At 35.9% G+C, this 20291-nt stretch overlaps 1 protein-coding gene across 3 annotated transcripts in view; it reads left to right on the forward strand.

Annotated features, from left to right (window-relative positions):
• ARHGAP15 (Rho GTPase activating protein 15) overlaps positions 1-20291 on the forward strand; it is a 608201-nt gene that overhangs the window by 112253 nt on the left and 475657 nt on the right. For all 3 annotated transcript variants that reach the window (XM_077861593.1, XM_077861594.1, XM_077861595.1), the window contains one exon: positions 14186-14275. In XM_077861593.1, the coding sequence (XP_077717719.1) occupies positions 14186-14275 (90 nt within the window). The remainder of the gene's footprint in view (positions 1-14185; positions 14276-20291) is intronic.

Consider the following 20291-nt stretch of genomic DNA (forward strand, 5'->3'; position numbering starts at 1 on the left):
TTATCTTCTAATTCTTAATTCAATCTCTCTTTGAGATAAACATCTATATTTCAATTGTGATTTTCATTTCTAGAGGTTTTTTTTTTTTTTTTAATCTGCTATGTCATTTGCAAGAGTTGTCTTCTGCAGATATTTTCCAAAGTCCTTTTTATTTTGTTAAAATTAGAAGTTTTTGGTTGTTTTATATTGTGTCTAATGACATAACATCTGAAGTCTACATGTTTCTGCTGCTTCTCACTCTGTTGCTTGGTTTCCTTGTGTGTCTGGTTATTTTTGACTATGTGCTAATCATTTAGTCTTGGGATAAAAACATGTCCTATTCCAGAATATTTTGCATTTTTCTCATAGTCTGGGACACTCTTGGTGACTGATTAGCTGAATCTAAATTAACAGTTTCAAACTCTCAGATTGTGTATACATTATAGGTGAGCTATAGTTGTGCTACAACTTCTCAGGGACAGAATTGTTCTTCAGTGTTCCTTTTCTTTTTTTCTTCTCTCACATTGCTCATCTGCAATGACAGTTTTCTTTATAATCCCTTGAGTTGGAGAAAGAGAACAAGTTTAATATTGGGTCTCCTTTATTCTTTCATAGGACCTCAGGCAGTACCTTTTCCATTATTCTGTGAAGTCAATTGACCAAAGTTCAAATGTATAGTACAAACAAATGCCCTCAGGCAAAGAGTGGTTATATTGATTTGGTATTCAGCTTTCCTCTCTGTGTTCAGATGCCCATTTCCCAAAAATATTTGCCCTAGCAGTTCCCACTATCTTATCAGGCTTTCAATATTTTTAAGGCAATTTTTAAAAAGAAATATTTTATCCAGCACTTTTCATTGTTTTCAGTGGAGAGTTGATCTAAATAGCATAGTTTCTCATTTACAATCTACCTCACTTTCATTTAAATATGCATTTGGTTAATCAAGTTTGTGCTATTTATATAAGCCTTGGTGGGAAAAGACTTCATAAGAATATGTATTGAAATCCTACAATGAACAGCTTGCTCATTAGGGCTACATATAAGGCATAGAGATATAATCAAGATATAGTCTTTGCTTTATATCGTCTTTGCCAAAAAAATAGGGTGAGATGAAATAAGAAACATAAAAGAGTTTTTCTGAGATTTAAAGGAGGGAGAGCTCACATCTGTGAAAGATTTGAATTGGGCCTTGAAGGATGGTTATAATTTCAATATGTGGAGATTTGTGGGCAGGGAATTCCAGTGAATTAAAAAATATGAACGATGACATGAAACTGAGAATGGGCAAGGTCTGTGTGCTAAAAAGAGAAATGAGGTTTTTTTTTTCAGTTTGGTTGGAAGATTAAAAAAAAAAAAAAGATTGAGAAGTGTACCAAGGACTGGGATTTGCCACCAGGGGCAAATCTTTAAGAAGATGTGTCAGCATTCTCTAGATATCTTCACACTGGAATAAATATCATAGCTGTTTTTTTTTTAAATAAATACATACTGAACAGAAGTATAACCCAAGTGTTACATGTCTTAAAAGGACAAAGTCGACCATGGAAAAAGGCAAGAGAGAAAGTTGATTATTCCAGGATCATGGTTTTCATCTCATTTAGTCCAAGAGAAAAAAGTTTTGCCTCAAATGGCATCTACATAATTTTTGCTTTATCTGTTTAAGGAAGTCCCAAAGAAACAAGAGCTGTCAGTATGGTTTCTCCTCTGAGGCTTGGACTTGGACTCACACCCCTTGCATGTCTCAGATACACTCATCTATTTTAGTGTCACTGAAGTATTTCAATCAGCTACAGCACTTCAAGTACAATTTGCTTCCTAGGTACCTGCTGTGCTTTGTGATTTTAGAGCTTCTACTTGATATGGACTGGAACCTGACTCTAACCTTGGGATGTGACAAATATACATTCTTGGCTTTAAAAAAATGATAGTTTGACTCATGGGGGAGACACTTTGTAATTTAGAGCACTCATTCATTTATTTATTCTACAAAGAATTAACTATTCCTATCAGGTGTCACACAATGTGTTTTTAAGCCCTGGAAATATCAAATGAGTAATATATAGCCTCTGCTCTTAAGGCACTTATCTTCTGATAGAGGACACAGAATAATATGTAAATTTATTATAAAAATACAAGACTAAAGAAATTATATATATGTCAGGGAACCATAGATCTAGCTACAGGTAATCCTTTCACAGGGAAACTCTTTTTCCAAGTAATGCTCAACCTACATATCTCTTCATTTGTTCATTCTGCAAAATCACTGGGCATCCTTGGTGTTTAAGCCCCTATGCTAGGTGGTATGAAACATACAAAAATGAATCAGACTTAGATCTTTCCCTTGAGGGTTGAGAAACAAAAGAAAGCATGCACATAAATTGAGTAATTGTAGTGAAAAAGTAAACATTGATAGTTGCTCCAAAATGGCATGTACAAAGGCATGAGTTAGTTTTATAAAAGCTCAGAAAACAGAGATGCTTCCAACTGGAAAAGATTCTAAATATGTCTATCGAGGAGGTAACAGTTGGGTGTGTTTTTGAAGGATGAATAGGATTTCAAGGCAGGAATGGGATGAAAAGGACATTTATGTAGAAATAAGGGAGTAACCTATGATAAAACATGGGAAATTAATTCCCTGTTTATTATACAGTTATGTATTGATCTTTTGCCTTGCCCATGCACTATGTGCTAATAATTGTTCTTGAAAAGGATTCTCAGAGGTTCCCTAAGGCCTAGGGTAGATGTGCCTTCATCCTAGTTTGTATTTCTTCTACAAGTTGTCTGTATGCACCTACCAGTGAAAGATTGCCTCAAAGTAAGTTGAGGAACGGTACTGTGGAATGGCAAGCACTCCAGTTTGGTTAGAAGGTCCTAGTGGGACCGGCTTATGAAAGACCTTAAACAAGACTGTGACCAGAGATAATGTCCTTCCGTAAGCACCCGGGAGCCCTTTGCAACCAAATACTAATGATCCTTAGATTAAGGCAGAGTCAGAGTTTTCAGGGACAGGTTTGAGGAATTAAGGTATATGTTTTTTTCAACTTTTAGTACGAAGAAAAGAGGACTTAATAAATGATCTGAGAGACAATTTCTAAAAAACTGGTGAAACAGAGGAGAGCCATAAGGCCGTGCTCTTACTGACAAAGAAAGTGGCAAAAAGGGCTAAGTTGTCATCAGTATGGCCCAAGGCACTTAGCAAAGCACAGGGCATCTTCTCACTCAGAAAAAAACTTTAATATTCTCCTATGTCCTTGACTTTTTCACAGTTATGGTCCTCTCTAATGAAGTCCTAGTGCAGAGAAAGCAAGTGGGCAATTCATCTGAGGAGAACTATAAATATCGTATCCCCAGACCATGGGTGTATCAGCACATCAGTGAGCACCAGTAGCAAACTGGGACTTATTTTCATGTGACTCCAGAATATATGTTTGGTGTCATACTTACTAAAATACACATACTGTGGAAAGTTTATTTGTGGTTTAAGAAATTTCTCTTGTCTCCACATCCATCAAAATTCAGACCAAGTGGACCTTACTTTCATCAGTCAGCTGTTTCTATTATATTTATGCCACAATGCTCACAAATCCTAGTTAACATAAACCTAGCTTGACATAAATTCAGAAGCATTATAAACATTTTAGGAAATATTTCTCCCCTAAAATTGTATGATTCTAAAACCAGTATGTTCAGTATGGTGCCTACATGTTCATTCCATACATGAAATTTTTTGTGTGGGCAGACGGGAGAGGCTCCTTTTTTTTTTTTTTTTCTTTGCACTGTACTGATAACTTTTATTCAGAGGTAAACAAACACTGGCATATTTTACTTTTAATAACAGAAAACTTTTCCAAGGCATTTAGTAAACTATTAACTTTTTCAAACCACTCATTCAGCCATAACCTTGAAAGCAGAAAAAGAGTAATATAAAGCACCTCATTAAAATAATTTGTTTACTTTTTTAATATTGTTTACTTCAAATGCAACTAATGAACACAAGCATTAATTAAATAATGCAATACATCTAATGCTCATTTGCTGTAGTATGGCTTTAATAACAAAATGGACTTATTTATGGGAGCAAAATGATGTGATTTAGCAAAAAGATGAAAATAGTTTCAATCAGAAAGCTATTCATGAATTATTGAGTATTCTGTGCAAAATGAATATGGAATTATTTTATCTTTGTAAAGTGAGTATTGAGCCCTTATTCAGATCCCTGCTTAAAATGATCATAAACATTGGAGGGGCAAACAATAGATCTACCAAACTTAGCCTAATGAAGGCATCTTAAATTTCTGCTTAATATTTTAATTCTCCTAATGATAGTGCTCTGACAAAGTCAGTATGGTTAACATCAGGGTAATTTCTAGTATAGCCACAGACTACACTATCATGTGGCCTCATCAGATCTTTAAAAATCAGAAAAAAAAACATAATAGTCCAAAATCTGGAGGATGATGGGTGGAAGTAGAAAGAAAAAAAAAAAAAAGAAATTGAATTCTAGTGTTTTATTAGCATAAACATTGTAAGGAAAAAAATGAAATCAAGTGATCAATATTACTATAAATGAAGCCATGTTCTCTGGTTATAATTCTCTCAAGATTTAGCCATTAACCACAATAAATTCTGTATCTTACATAATTTTTAATAACCACAAAAATCTATGAAATTGATAGGATGCTTTATAAATGGATAATAGCTTACTGTCCAATAAACCTCACCTTAGGCTCTCTCAGAAAACTATTTTAATTATGAAGTTTGACTCTCTGTGGTTTATCATTTTGGTCAATGTAATGCATCTGATTTAGAGCTTGGATTTCTCTAAGATAAAATAGATTTTTATACCACAGTGCATTTTGAGGTTAACTGAATATATGTATTTGGTCTTTCTTAAGAATTCACTACTGAGTTGGAATGCTCTGGGAAGCAGTATATCACATCAGGTAGGATAAGTCAGACTACCTGGGCTGAGAATCCCCGGTTCACATTTTATTTGTTGCTATAATCCTTGGATATTTCAACTGCAGTGTTGAGGTTAATAGGAGTATCTACCTCAGATGGTTATTGTGAGATTATGTGAGACAACTCATATGGCACGCCTGGCACATAGCAATGATAAACACTAATTATATTTATTATTATTGTTGTTGCTACTACATAGAACAATAGGGCATAGTGGTTAAGGGAAAAGTCATTGGAACCCAATAAAATTGGATTCAAATACCCAAATTGCCACTTACTACCAGTTTATTTAAAATCCCTGTCTTCATTTTTCTTAATATAAAGACTTCAGTCAGGGGAACACTCCCTGCTCTCCAAATACAATCCAAAATTTCTACAGAGCTTCATTTCTTACTCATACCACAGTCAGAAACAGGTATTTCTGGTCAGTTTTCTGCTACATGGTCCTTCTCTCATCATTTGGTTCTGCAAACTCTTCCGAGTGGCAGGTGAGGGAAAGGTAGAGAGAACATTAGAAGGTCTGCAAGCTCTTTAAAGCCACAAGCCCAGAAGTCCTTGTGCTCACAGTCCACTGATGACAGTGGGTAATGTGGCCACATGTTGATACAATGGGGGCTGGGGAAAAAATGGAGTCTCTGGTTGGTGAGCTGCTTCCCTGTAACAACACACATTTGGAGTAGCACTATCCATCTAGGCCACAAGAATCAATGGTCTCAGCCCTGATTCTCCAGAGAGCAATGCCTGGATTAAGTGTCCATCCTTGTTTGGGAGGCATGAATCCAGGATGTAAAGAGTGGCAGGGAATGATAGGAAGGGGTGGGGGAGCGGTGCCATCAAGCAGGCTGCTACTCTCCAGTGAACCTCAAAGGGACACAGAGAATCACTGGGCAGCTGCATCTCTTGACTTAGAAAGAAGCTGCAGGTAGGCTGCTTGGAGAAAGGATGAGACAGTCTCTGGGAGGGACGGAGGGATGGAGGAGAAGGAATTTATCTCCCATGTTTCTTCCCATTTCCTGCTTCCTTTTGGCTAACATTCACCATCCAGAGTCTTCGCTGCCTGCATCATATGAACCCTGGGAACACCCTTGGATGGCTACTCCAAGAAAGCCAGATCCCCTACCCAGTAAAGTGGCATTTTATACAAATCTGGAAGTGGATGAGGAGCCAAAAGCCTGTCTGCACTCCTGCAGCCAGGAGGAAGGGACTCGCATTTCAAGAAGGTGACTAGTCAATCCTCAGGAAGTGGGACCAAACCGGTTCAAGCAGGCTGGTTATCTGCAGGGACAGCTGAGGTAGACTGATGGGATGAGGGTCTAGGCAAGGACTCCAAGGGAGCGACATGTGCCCAAGATAGTCACCTTGCAAAATTAAATAGTTTTTTACATAATGCAAATGTAAGACACTACCAACATGCAACAAAAGTGGACTAAATAGAAACTATTGTGTTTATTCTGGCAAGACTTGGATTCAGAACTAAAGATATCTTGCATTTCTTGAAAAGGAGAGAATACTTATTCCTCAAAAAACAAACAAAACATAACATTCTAGTGCCCAAAGTCACCAACAGAGGTTTGCTTTTCTGAAAATCTGCTTTGATTTGGTCTTGTATATACTGAGAAATTTCACTGTAGAAACAATTTCAGTTATTATTAACATCATTTATATTCATATACATAAAACCCACATCTTACAATCCAAGTATCGTCTTCTATGTTGACAGCAGCCATACTTTAGACATTAATAAGATCAGGTATCTATTCAGCACTCTTTCCTAAATCATTTTGCCCAAATGAGAATTTATAAGTGAGTTTTATCCTCCTCCATGAATGATTTTCCAGAATCAAAACCAGTTATGTGATAAAACTTAATTCCTCTAAACAGATTTTGTGTTTCATGTTTCAAACTGATAAGGACAATCTGAGTTGATATTCTGGAATAGCAATTAATCCAAAGTAAAAAATGGAAGCTAATAACCTGTTTCATAAAATCCGAGCCTTGCTTTGTTTTTGTTTTTGTTGTTTTTGTTTTTGGGTTTTTTTTGTAACCCCATCTAGTGATAAGGGTAGGATAATGAGCAGTCTGGTGATTTGTTGCCTACACACATGCCCAATCTTCCTCATGGAAAATGCCATCAAGCAAAAGAGCATCTGGCCTTTGATATTTTCTTAATGTGCATTAAAGGGCCTCAAATTTCCCATAAAAAATGGAAAACTTAATCCCAAAGGTTTAATCTGAGTCAGAGAAAAATATAGAGAGGATACCCTGTCAGCTATTATTGAGGAATAGGAAAGACAGACTAGAAGAATAATAAAAATCAAAAGTGGACAAGACCCAGGATCAATTTTTAATGACTTCACATTGCCCTAACAAAGAGGCTTTTATATTTTATTGTCCAGAAGCAGTAACTTTTAATTCTATTTAAATATTTTAAAATCAGTCATTTATATTTTAAGTTTATCCCAGAAGAGATACAAGTACACTCTTAGATTTAAATCCAAATTTAGTCAATTTTTAAAAAGTACATTTTTATAATGATGTACAATATGATCCATTGGCATCATGTAGTTCATTAGCAGATTTTTCTTGTGTTTTATAGCTGTAGAATCAGAAATATGTTTTCTATTAAAGGATTCTTTAATTTCAGCCTTCTTGAATAAAATCTTGATTGTCTTCCAAATAAATTTGACAACTTTTCTGAAAAACTTGTTCCAATGTTTGACAATGTTTAAATACTGAAGAATTTTCCTCCTAATAAAGCTAAGTCCCTAGCATTATTCTTCAAGCCTAGGTCTTTTGGCTTTAGCTTTGTAACAATGATCTACTGAGCAGGATCATTTTTACACTGTCCTCTATCAATATATCTTAGTTTTCTGTCCTTGAAGCTGATATATTTATTTACTTGAATTTTACTCAAATCACTTTTTCTGGCATACTTCTGAATTGACCCCAAACTCTATCAATTGCTTTGTTCCTTCCATAGGGTCATTTCCTATTAAAGATGAATATGAATGGGAATATTGTGTTTTAATTTTGTAAACTATTAATTTCTATTTTGTAAATTATCTCATTTTGTAAACTATTATCCTGAGATGTATTATTTATTTTGTAAGGAATCAGAAATTTTATACTGTAATTCTCTATTGGGTAACAAAAGGAATTGTAACAAAGCGTATTTTAGAATAGGGGGAAATTATGGGAAGGGGTGAAAATGTCTCCATAGCTGAGGAACAGAGAATTTTAAGGAAAAGGAACAGAAACTAACAGTCCAGAGTCCAACTGGAAGGATGATGAGAAAGAAGGTGTCAAATTATTTTTGTTGACCTTCATGGTTAAAACATGTTAGATTAGTTAACAAAGAGAGTAAAAGCCTGCAGTGGGTTGAGAAGAGAATGAAACATGAGCAAGCAGAGAATGCAACTGCAGAAAACTCAAGAATCCTGGCAATCATGGAAGATAAATAGGTGAGAGCGAGAACAAACAAGGCTGTGGGGTTGATGTTTGCTTGTATTTATATATGTTTTTGAACAGGGGTGACTTGAGCATGGCTATGGGCTAAATAAAATATGTAATCTATTTGAGAGAGAGGTTGAAAATGTAGGTATAAAGGGATGACTCGGAAAATGAGGAACAGGATTGGATAGAATTGTGAACCAGAGAGATAAAGCCTTGGGCTGAAGAAGGAGCATCTCTTCTTCTGAGGCAGAAAAAGATAAGCTTTGTGAGTGGATCATGCACTGTATGGCAACAACAGACCAGGAGATTTTGATGTTCATAGACATCACTGTCATGCCAGGCATGGCAGTTCATTAGACAGGTGGACCAGAATCACGACTCAGATCCAAATTTCCAGGAGCGAGAACAGAATATGGGAAATGATGACACTTACAAGAAAGAGATAGAAAATGTTAATTCTTGTTTGGGGATCTAAAAAGAGCATCATGTGACATAGCAGGAGAAAACGCTACATATAAAGGGAAGGTCATATATTGCGTTGTGATCAAGAACTTGAGACTTGGAGTCAGGACAATGAATTCCTATCTCAGGTCAGGCACGTAGTAAGTGCGTGAGTTTACGTAGGGCACTTAACCACTCCCTGATTGAGGTTTTCCACATTGTTAGTTGAAGGCAGTGGTGACAACTGCACAAGACTGTTGTAAGGAATAAATGAAAGATTGATATAAAGCTTTCAGAGGGTCTGACATGTAGGGATTTATTAAAGTTTATATTTGTGTGTTTGTTCATTTTGATTACATGGACTATGAAAGTGGGAAGAATGGCGAATGTTCTAGCTCAAGGCCTGTGATCTGTGCAAATTAGGAGAACGCCATTTGGTGGACCACTAGAAATGGGTGAAGCTTTGGGAGACAAGTGTTATGAGGAAGAATAGAAAATGAGTAGGAATACATAAAACAGTTTGCTAAGTAATGATAACATTGGTCTTGGCAGTGATTTCATGGATATGTTTGGTGTCCTTATCTTATTATTATTTTTTTTTTCTAAGTAGAGTTGAAAACCCAGCTGAAGAAGGTGGCCATTATTTGTAATGCTATTGCTCTGAGTAGCCAAAAGTTATTTATACAGAATTAGGGGATATGAGGAAAATGGTACAAGAAGGAAAAGTGGATGAAAGACGAGTGAATCATCACATGGGGGAGAGCAAGAGAGCGAGAGAGGGACATTGAAGTGGCTACCAAGATAGGGACATGGGCCTGTTCATGGAAGGAAGTGAAACCAGGAAGGGCCCAGAGGGGTGCACAAAAGGTCTGGTGATTCCAGTCACATCCAAAGCAAACATAACAGGGTGGAAGTAATGACAACTCAGAACATGGGAGTTGTTAGATGAAAAGCAGAATGAAGATTGCTGAAAGGAAGAGGAGGTGAAACAGTGGGTTCATGAAGAATGAATGCATGAGGTGGGTCTAGGTCAGAGTCAAGGTCAGGGTCACGAGAGGTGACTGAATCATGATGGACAGAGTTCAGATTGAAATAAGTCCAAGCCAGTGCCAAAGACATGGGATTTAGATGCTGATGAGAAGAGTGTGGCAGAGCTGGATGGTGAGAACTCTGGAAAAGCTTAGATTGTTTTTTTCTCCATAGAGAGACAGTCTACTGAACACTCGATAGTCTGAGGCTGGTATGGGATTCTTAAAGGAAGATAATAAGTGTGCAGTTAATGACTATTGAATGATTCTGTGAAATACTGGGTTCAATCCACATGAGTCCATTAAACTGTTTTTTCACTCTTCCATATCAAAGCAAAGACTGCTTAAGAATTAAACCAAATATAAATCTTAATTGTTATAACACGGGGAATTTTTAGATGCCCAAACCTTCCTTCCAAAGCACAAAAGCTACTTGCATTTTGGTATTTTTCCTTCATTTATGAATTCAGCAAATATCCATTGAACAACAAGTCTTGCCAGGCACTCTTCCATACATTGGGAAAAATAGTCGAGGAAAAGGCAAACCAGGCCCCAGCTCAGGGAGCTTAATTTTAGAGGGAGAAAAACAGACAGCATATAAAAATATAAATGTTAATTTCAGTTAGGAAGAAGGCTGTGTTGAAATTAAAACAAGTAGTGAAATAGAGAGTAAGCTGGAAGACAGCTCTCTTTTATATAAGATAGAGGAGACCTCTGACAAGGTGACATTTGTCTGGGACCTGATGGATACGGAGTCAGCCATGTGAAGATTGGGAAGTATTCCAGGTAAACAGGTGGTGTAAAGGCCCAATGGAAAGATCGAGTTTAAAAGAGAAGGACAGAAGCAAGATTAATATGTCTGCACTAGGGTCTAATAAGAAAGTCATATCTTTTCCCACATGTTACATATTTTAACATGAATGTGATCACAGTGTTTATTCAATTTTCAAGGACTGCGTGGTGGTTGGGAGCAGAGTCTGGAGTGACACTGCTCTCATTTAACCTGGGCTCCTCCTTTTTTACCTGTGTTCCCTTGAGAAAGTCTATCTAAATATTCCAGCATATGATTACCTGTAACATGGTGTTAATAATGGTACCTACCTCATACAGTTGTTGTAAGAATTAAGTGGATTGATAGTTGTAAAACAGAAAAGTGCTCGCCACGTTAAAAGCGCTTCTTCTGTAAAATAATTCCATCCTTTTTTCCCCTGATTGCATGATATGGAAAGATAAACTCTTTTGTTACATATTCTTAATGATTATTTCTGTGGATTCTGAGAAAACCGTAATCGGTTTAGCTATAGAAGAAGCAGATTGGTTTAATTTTCTACATCATAAATCATTCTCGACAAAGAATATTGTTATCATGCTTTGAGATTTTTCACAATGGTGATCACCTGGGTGGCCCAGTATGGGTGAACCCATAAAAATATTTCACTGACTGTAGCATCTGTAAGAGGCATCCTCATCTTGATTGGCTTCTCATGAGATTATTACCAGATAACTGAGAAAAGATACGCTATTAATGGCTGTCCTGCCAACCAAATTTATCCTGAAGGGAAGTTATGCTCGCCTTGTACAATTTTCCCCTCCCAAGAAAATTTTATTGAGTTGCCAAAAACAAACAAACAAAAAACAACTCACAATTTACTGTAAAGCCCCTACATTTCTGGATTTTCTGAAAAAAAAAAAAGCTATTTCTATTAAACTGATAGAATTAGACATACTGGCTATGAGGCAACAATTGTGAACAGATTTTTTTTTTAAGATTTTATTTATTTATGCATGAAAGACACAGAGAGACAGGCAGAGACATAGGCAGAGGGAGAAGCAGACTCCCTGCAAGGAGCTCGAAGTGAGACTCAATCCCAGGACCCTGAGGATCACGACTTGAGCTGAAGGCAGACAATCACTGAGCCATCCAGACGTCCTGTGAACAGATTTCTTATAGTATTTTTGCCATCCTTCCATAATTTCATGGTTTATTTGTTTTTTAAAGATTTATTTATTTATTTGAGGGAGGGAGGAGCAGAGGGAGAGACAATTCCCAATACACTCCCCACTGAGTGGAGAGTGTGGGGCTTGATCCCATGACCCTGAGATCATGACCTGAGCTGAAATCAAGAGGCAGTTGCCTAACCGACTGAGCCACCCAGATGCCCCCATAATTTCATATTTTATTTTTTTAAATTTATTTTAAAAGATTTTATTCATTTATTCATGAGAGACACAGGGAGAGAGAGAGGCAGAGACATAGGCAGAGAGAGAAGCAGGCTCCATGCATGGAGCCTGATGTGGGACTCGATCCCGGGACTCCAGGATCACACCCTGAGCCAAAGGCAGACGCTCAACCACTGAGCCACCCAGGCGTCCCTTTAATTTCATATTTTAAAGTAAGGTTCATACTCTTAAGTAAAATATTGTCTAAAAAATTATAAGCCTCCTCTACTAAAATTTTAAACTATTCAATGGAAAATTGTTTGAGAAAAATACTGAATTTATAGAGAAAACTAGAGTAGTTCAGAACATCTGAAAATAGTTGGAGTCTTTGAAATATGGCATTCCTTTCTTTGAAAATAATAAATTGCCCAAACAAGTAAGCTTTTATTTAATATATTGAGTTCTGAGTTATATAAATATGATACACTTGAATCAAATTAAATATGAAAAAGCTCAGTTGGTTAAGCATCTGCCTTTGGCTCAAGTCATGATCCCAGGGTCCTGAGATTGGGCCCCACATTGGGCTCCCTGCTCAGCAGGTGGCCTGCTTCTCTCTCTCCTTCTGCAGCTCCCCCTGCCTGTGTTCTCTCTCTCTCTCTCAAATAAAGAAAATTCTTTAAGAAAATTAAAATAAAATATGGAGAAGCAAATATAGCTGATATCCCTGTTAAAATTGATTACTATGAATTACTGAAGCTTTTAGGTAACATTCACATTGTATCATGCAAAAGGAAGCACATGCCATAATCCATTTGTTTTAAATTAAATTTAGTAAATAAAAATATACATATACTCACATGTATAATCTTAAAAGTCTGAAGAATGAACTTCTAAAAGGCACACAGTTGGCACCTAATAAATAAATAATAAATATTCATTAAATTTGGGTGGTTTTTTTTACAGCTTTATGGAGATATAAATGACAATATTATGTAAGTTTAAGGTGTACTGAGTGATGACTTGATATATGTATATATTGTAAAATAATTACCATGGTAAAACTAGTTTATACAGGCAGCCTGGGTGGCTAAGGGGTTTAGGGCTGCCTTCAACCTAGGGTGTGATCCTGGAGACCCGGGATCGAGTCCCACATCGGGCTCCCTGCATGGAGCCTGCTTCTCCCTCTGCCTGTATCTCTGCTTCTCTCTCTCTCTCTCTGTGTCTCTCACGAATAAATAAATAAAATCTTTAAAAAATAGTTTATACATCTACTATTTCACAGTTAGCTCCTGTGTGTGTGTGTGTGTGTGTGTGTGTGTGAATGTTTAAAATCTATTCTCCTAGCAACTTTCGGTTATACAGTACAGTGTTAACTATGGTTACCATACTATGCAATTGGTCCTGAGAACATACTCATAACTAAAAGTTTGTACTTAAAAAAAAAAAAAAAAGGTTTTATTTATTTATTTTGAGAGAAAGAGGCAGCATGAGTAGAGGGAGGGGCAGAAGCAGATGGGTAAAAAGAATCTCCAGCAGACTCCACACCGAGTCAGAGTCTGACGTGGGGCTTGATCCTACAGCCATGTGATCACAACCTGAGCTGAACACAAAAATCAGACACTTACCCGGCTGAGCCACCCAGGCGCTCCCTGAAAGTTTATACCTCTATCCAGCATCTTCCCATTTCCCTAGCCCCAGGTGTCTACTCTCTGTTTCTAGGAGTTTGGCTTTTTGAGATTCCACATGTAGGTGAGATGGTGCAGTGTTTGTGTTCTTCCGTCTAACTTACTTCACTTAGCCTGACATCCTTAAGGTTCATCCATATTGTCACATATAGCAGGATTTCCTTCTTTTTTATGGCTGAATAATTTTTCCATGTGGATCGGTATTTCTGTTATCTATATTTGTATCTACATATCATTTTCTTTACCCATTTATCTGTCAACAGGCACTTAGGTTGTTGCCATGTCTTGGCTATTGTAAATAATGACACAATGATCAAGAGGGTGCAGATGTATCTTTGAAATGGAAAAGAAAACAAAGAAAAAGAAAGGCTTTATACTATAAATATGTATAGCTGCTAACTCAATAAACTTTTATTTTTCCTGACATGCATCACCAATGATATATGCGTCTTACACTTATTTCAATTTTGTTTACAGAAAACTGGGCATAAACCAGAGAGTGTGGATTTGTGTGGGGCACATATTGAATGGGCCAAGGAAAAATCAAGCAGAAAGAATGTCTTTCAGGTAAGAATGTTATATATATTAAATTTATTACTATTCTAAACCTGAGCTCTTAACATATACTTCCTTATGATCTTTTCATGTGCATGAACTGGTTGTTCGAAGGTCACTCTGAAAAACTGATTCACCTCCTTCTTGAATTTTAGTTTGTTTTGTGGCTTTTCCCTGGTTGCTATCTAAATAGAAAATATATGTTGTATATTGATTGATTCTATACTGAAAGTCATTGAATGTTGCCTTGTATTTGATAACTGTTTGGGGTTCAAACCTAGAGCATTTGGCTTAAATAGATTTATTGTAGAACTTTCAGACATACACAAAATAACGTTTGCTAATTATGATAAACTTTTTGCATTCATTTCCATTCCTGCGCCTAGTCATAAATTACATTTACCAGTGTAACTTAGGGGGATGGAAAGAACTGAACAGCTATAGAAATTGGATATTTTTGTATTGCATAATTTAATTTTTGGGAAAAATAACTATGATGAATAATTTCAATCATATTCCATTGAATGAAAAGAACCAGATGAGATACTTGAAAGAAAGGAAATGAGAAAACTTAATATTTCATATATGATGTTACTAAAATCTCTTTGGAAATTAATAACTTTAAATTATGAGATTTATCTTTTTCTATACTTATCTGAGATTTAACTTACTTTTATATTTCCAAAGTAACCAATAACTTTCTAGGTATATTTTAGGATTTATATCATTTAGTAACCAAGGATCTAGATTATTGTAATTACTGTATTAAATGCCTTCTAAGACCATTTTGGCTCAACTGACCTTAGAAAGGTCAATTACATAAATGTATCAGTGAAAGTAATATATTGGACCTTACAGAAGTGTAGATAGGTGGCATTTCCTATCTGAACTCACACTGGGGAGAAAAAAACTGGTTTCCAGTTCTGCATTTCCCAGATGGTAATCCAGATCTACCATGTAAACTGGACCCACGTTAATGTCTCTAGAATAAGTTATTTTTCTGGTTCTACTTTTATTCTATTCAGACATTCATTTTTTATATGCTAGAGATTTCTTTTTGTCATAAGAGATTAAGAAAGGAGAAAAAAAAAAAACTAAATACACTTGCCTAGAAATCAAAGGACTAAATTTAGCCAAAAGTGATTAGAATCTGAATCTACAGAGTCAAGAAAAGAAAAATAAATTTTGTTTTGAAGTGAGGAATTGTAAATCAGTGATATAGCCCGTATCCTAATTTCTTACTCTTTTTGCTATTCTGCAAGAAATTAAAAAAAAAATTAGAGGTTATATTCCTAGTTTTAGGATAACCTAGATGATTGTTATGACTAGGTCTGAACTAGGTTGGGTGAGGTAAGTGGTGTAGTTTTACCATGTATTATGAGTTTAGCATCTTTGTCCCCATGTCATAAAATAAAGACCTTAAAATTTGACATGGACATAATTCTTGGACAACAGAAACTCTGGGAAATGGTCTAATGTAGCATTTTTGAGTTCCTTCTATTGGTCTTTTGGAAAGCTAAGATAGATAAAAAATGAGAAGGATCGTCAAATATGTACAATGTATACAGGACCACGGATATAGGAGAAGAATATTTATGCATAATTTTATCTTGCTTTGAACATTATATACATGGATGTATATTTAAGCTACCTGTATTGATGAAATGTAGGATAACATATAGTAATGATATGAGGTCGCTCTTTCCTGAATATGACTGACTGCTTTCTGCTATAATTTTTCCTTGTTTTTCATATTTCTGAATGTAGGTACTTCCAAAAATAGTAAAACAAAACAAAACAAAACAAACAAAAAAAAAACTCACACAACTATTCTCACTTTTGATAGCTTTTTGGAGTAGCTTTGTCAGCTACTTTTGTTTGTAAGGTCCCTGAGTAGTTTGTAGGACCTCAGTGTTCTTACATCCAGCTTCACTCTTTTGGACTTGTACCCTTGTAGTTTAGAGAAACAGGAAGGCAGTGATTACAAGGATGGTGTGAATAACAAAGCTAAAAAGGATTCCAATTTCGTTTCCTGCTTCATTCTTTTTGAGGTGAATCATGTGGGTCTTTTTTTTTTTTTTTTTTTTTTTTGTCATGCCGACATCTTTTCATTATTGAAACACGTGAGCTTAGGTAAAATTTACTAATATGTATCCATAGATACAGACTATGAGGGTAAACCCTTTGAGAGGAATAATATAAATAGCTTTTATAGTTCTGTTAACGAAAAAGCATAGGGAAGGATTTGCCAGAGAGCTAAATCTAGATGACTTGCATCAATATTTGATTAGATACATTAGCTGGTCTAACTCTCAAATGATCAGAATAAACATGATTATATCTCAAAAACATGGTATTAAGGCATTGTTGGGTGTTTGAGTGTGTGTGTACAAGAGTTTCATTACCTAAAGAATAATGAAGTGTTTCTTCCTGACTGAAAAAGACCATCATAGCTTCAGCTGATTTGCTACATCAGAAATAGCTTTAAAATTCCAAGTTTGAATTAGGCTTGGTGTTCAATCTCAGTCTATGAATTATAGATTACAGATAGCAAATGACTATTGAGATTTTTGGTTCAAGAAAAATCAAAGAAGAGCAAAATTAGAAATACTTTAAAATTTGAAATCTGTCTTTAAAAAGTTGATGGATTAGCAATTATATGCCACATAATTACAACGTCTGTAGAGAAGTCAAATTTAACATGAAGAAGAAAACAAATAAAAAATTATGTGCCTGAAAGACTCAGAAGCACAAATCTGTGACACACAAAAGAATGGAAGGATTTCATTTGTCTGGTACATTTCTGTATGCCATTGGACATTTAAGTTGTTCATTTTCTTTTTGTATTAAAAGCCAAATTTCCTTCATAGTCAAAGTCTTACTAAACTCTTGATGTAGATTCAATCTTATTTGATGGGTATATGGTAACATAACAGTGTTATGCTACACATGATCAAGTGTTAGGTTTGGTATTCAACAACTCTCAGTAGATCAGAATGATGCTCACCAACGGAGTTCAGGAACACCTGCCTCACCTGGGTGGCTTGGTGGTTGAGCATCTGTCTTTGGCTCAGGTCGTGATCCCAGGACCCTGGGATCGAGTCCCACATCGGGCCCCCTGCATGGAGCCTGCTTCTCCCTCTGCCTGTGTCTCTGCCTCTCTCTCTGTGTCTCTCATGTGTAAATAAATAAAATCTTTGAAAACCAAATAAAATGAAACAAAAAGAACACCTGCCTATTTTATACAAGAATACTCTTTGGCCTAATTGGTACTTCTTAATAATATATGATACACTTAAAGAAATCATTAGCAGCTTCTATAATAAAGTACATATAGACAAGTCATAATATGTGTTTCAGACGCATAAATGCGATGCAATGTGTGGAATTCCACGTACATACCCACATCTGATAGCTCGCTTTAGGAAATCGAATGACCATCTCCACACACGTACACACTGACACGGAAAGACGTTTTGTACTTATAAAAGGTCCTGCAAATTCTAAGTTATATCAGTAAATGTTCATTGCTGCTAACTTTCGTTTAATTCTGCATTTAGCAGAATTGTCAAGGCCCATCACAAGTTTGATGTAGCTTGAGAAAGCATTTAGCAACCGAGTGATTTGTAATGAACTGTGGTACAAGTTTTCTTAGTTAACTTAAGAGCAGCTCTAGGTCTTCATCAGGGAAAGAGTGAATAAAAAGATTTATGTTCAAATCACATGTTTTAAGCATTCCTGCTAAGTGCTAGTTTGCTCTTTGGTGTTTCGCCTGAAATTTAAAGCACTGAGGATTAAAAGGATTACAACATAATCTTAAATAATCCTAAATGTCATTTACAGAGAGATAGTTGTAATAACTAAATAAAACCGTGTTAAAGGGTGGCAGTATTGTCAGGCGGCATCTGTGACATGTGCGATGCTCGGTCACCTTCTTCTCTTTCCTCTCCGATCCAGCATCACATTTACAAAGCGTTTCAGTGGCAAGTTCAACTGAGAGAATGGCTGCAAGGGAGTTTGAAACAATAAGTAATTTTTTTAAACCATAAATATCTTCCTGTTTCAAAGTTGAAGGAAAATTTTCACTCGTGGATCCTTCCCTCCTTTGAGCATAAGGTTCTCCTGGAGTTAAACATTTTTGAAAATCAGGAGAAGGAGGTTCATGGCACAGCTGTCACATCCATAGATGCTACTACATCTCTAAAACATTGACCGCTTCCAAGGAGTTCCCCCTTTTTATTTTATTTTATTTATTTATTTACTTACTTACTTATTTTAGTTCCCCCTTTTTAAATAGAGGATGGTCCCAAGCCCTGTAACTTATTCCAGGCCCTTTAGTTTAGCACATACATATTTTTTTTTTTTTTACTCTTGTCGTGTAAATTAGTTTTGTCTTCTCACAGAGAACGCAAAGAAAGAGGCTCTATGGCATACTGCTTTATATTTCTTAAACCAGAGGATTGGACTCCTTTCAATTCATTTCATTGGTTATTGGTAAGGCTAGATTGGGATTCGTTTAGCTAAAATAAAAGAATTCACTATCAAAAAAGCTCAGGAGATTGTGTCCATGATATAGTCTCTATACTCCAAAGATGATTTCTAGAATGTCTACTCTATTCCCTTCTGTAAATAGGGGTAAGAAACATGCTATCTGTTTCCTTGATCCTTTTCATTATAACCTATATGACAATAGATGATTATTTATTTAAGATAATGAAATCATTTATACCCTAACGGTTTACTTTTCTCACAGCCAGAGAGTGACTGGCCTCATTTTTCCTGGGTTTCCTTTAAAAGAAAACAAAATTTTACCCATGAACATGCAGCAGAATCATTTATAAGTTATGTGCCTCAAATAAGATAATTCTGCTATTAATGAATTATGGCTGATTAGAACTACATCCATTGCCTGCTTGAAAGGCAGAAAAAAAAATTGAATGACTTAACAAGATGAAGGTCTGTTTTCTTTCCCTGGTACCAGTTTACAACCTCGACAAAAATCATGGCTGAATTTCCTGGATTTGAGATTCCTTTTTTAGTATGTAAATATGTCTCAGGGAAACAGGTTCTGACCCTAAAAGTAAAGTACATCTCAGAATAGATTTATCATTACTTGTATTACTTCTCTGACTTTTGGGGTCTTCTGGCTATAATGTCTATTAAACATATTCATGTGGTATTTTCCATGGATATGCTCTACATTTAAACATAATTTGATTGCTCATCCTGATCTGAATATGTCTTAGCTTAAAATGTTTAAGTACTTCTTAAGTTTATTAATGCGAAGATAATTTAATAACATCTTGGAGAATGTCCTTTTAAGCCAAAAGGGAAACTACTGGTATTTTGCTTTTATCCATTTCCTTCTGTTAAAAGTGGTGGGTTTAAAATAAATCTGAGCTTTTACCAATTTTCTCTTTCATTCTTCAATGCTTGTAGTTAGACTAAATGCAAAAGGATGATTTTTCCACATTCATATATGCATTAGATTTCGAGTAAAGCTGGTTTCACTTTAGAGAATTACTCACAGTATCTTAAAAGGCATGGCATTAAAAATAAACCAGAGTAAGAGCAGCATTAATGTCTAATACAGTTGTTTTTTGCTTTCTAGCTTGTCCCTAATCATTTTATCTACCTATTAGATATTCATCTATCATTCAGAAGGTGCAGTGGAAAGAGCACAAGAGTCTGGGGACGTGTGTTCCAGTTTTGGCTATATCAGTTGTAACTAGACGTAAAACCCAAGGCAGGACTCCTCCTCTGACTTAGAATTTTTCACACCAAGGAAATAAGAGATAACAGTCCTTCCGTCACCTGTCTCCCATCTGTGTTGATGTTGAAATGAGGCAATCTGTATTTGAAGGCAACTCCAAGAGGCCTATTTTAATATACATGCAAACAAGTATTATTATTCACCCATTAACCCTGTCATCTCACAAAGCTTTGAGGAACATTCCAGATGTGGACTTTGGAAAGATCTGGAGAGGAGAGATCGCACAATTCAGGGTTTCTGTTCCTCTCCTATTCT

This window comes from Canis aureus, chromosome 20 (assembly GCF_053574225.1).
Source record: "Canis aureus isolate CA01 chromosome 20, VMU_Caureus_v.1.0, whole genome shotgun sequence".
NCBI classification, from domain to species: Eukaryota; Metazoa; Chordata; class Mammalia; order Carnivora; family Canidae; genus Canis; species Canis aureus.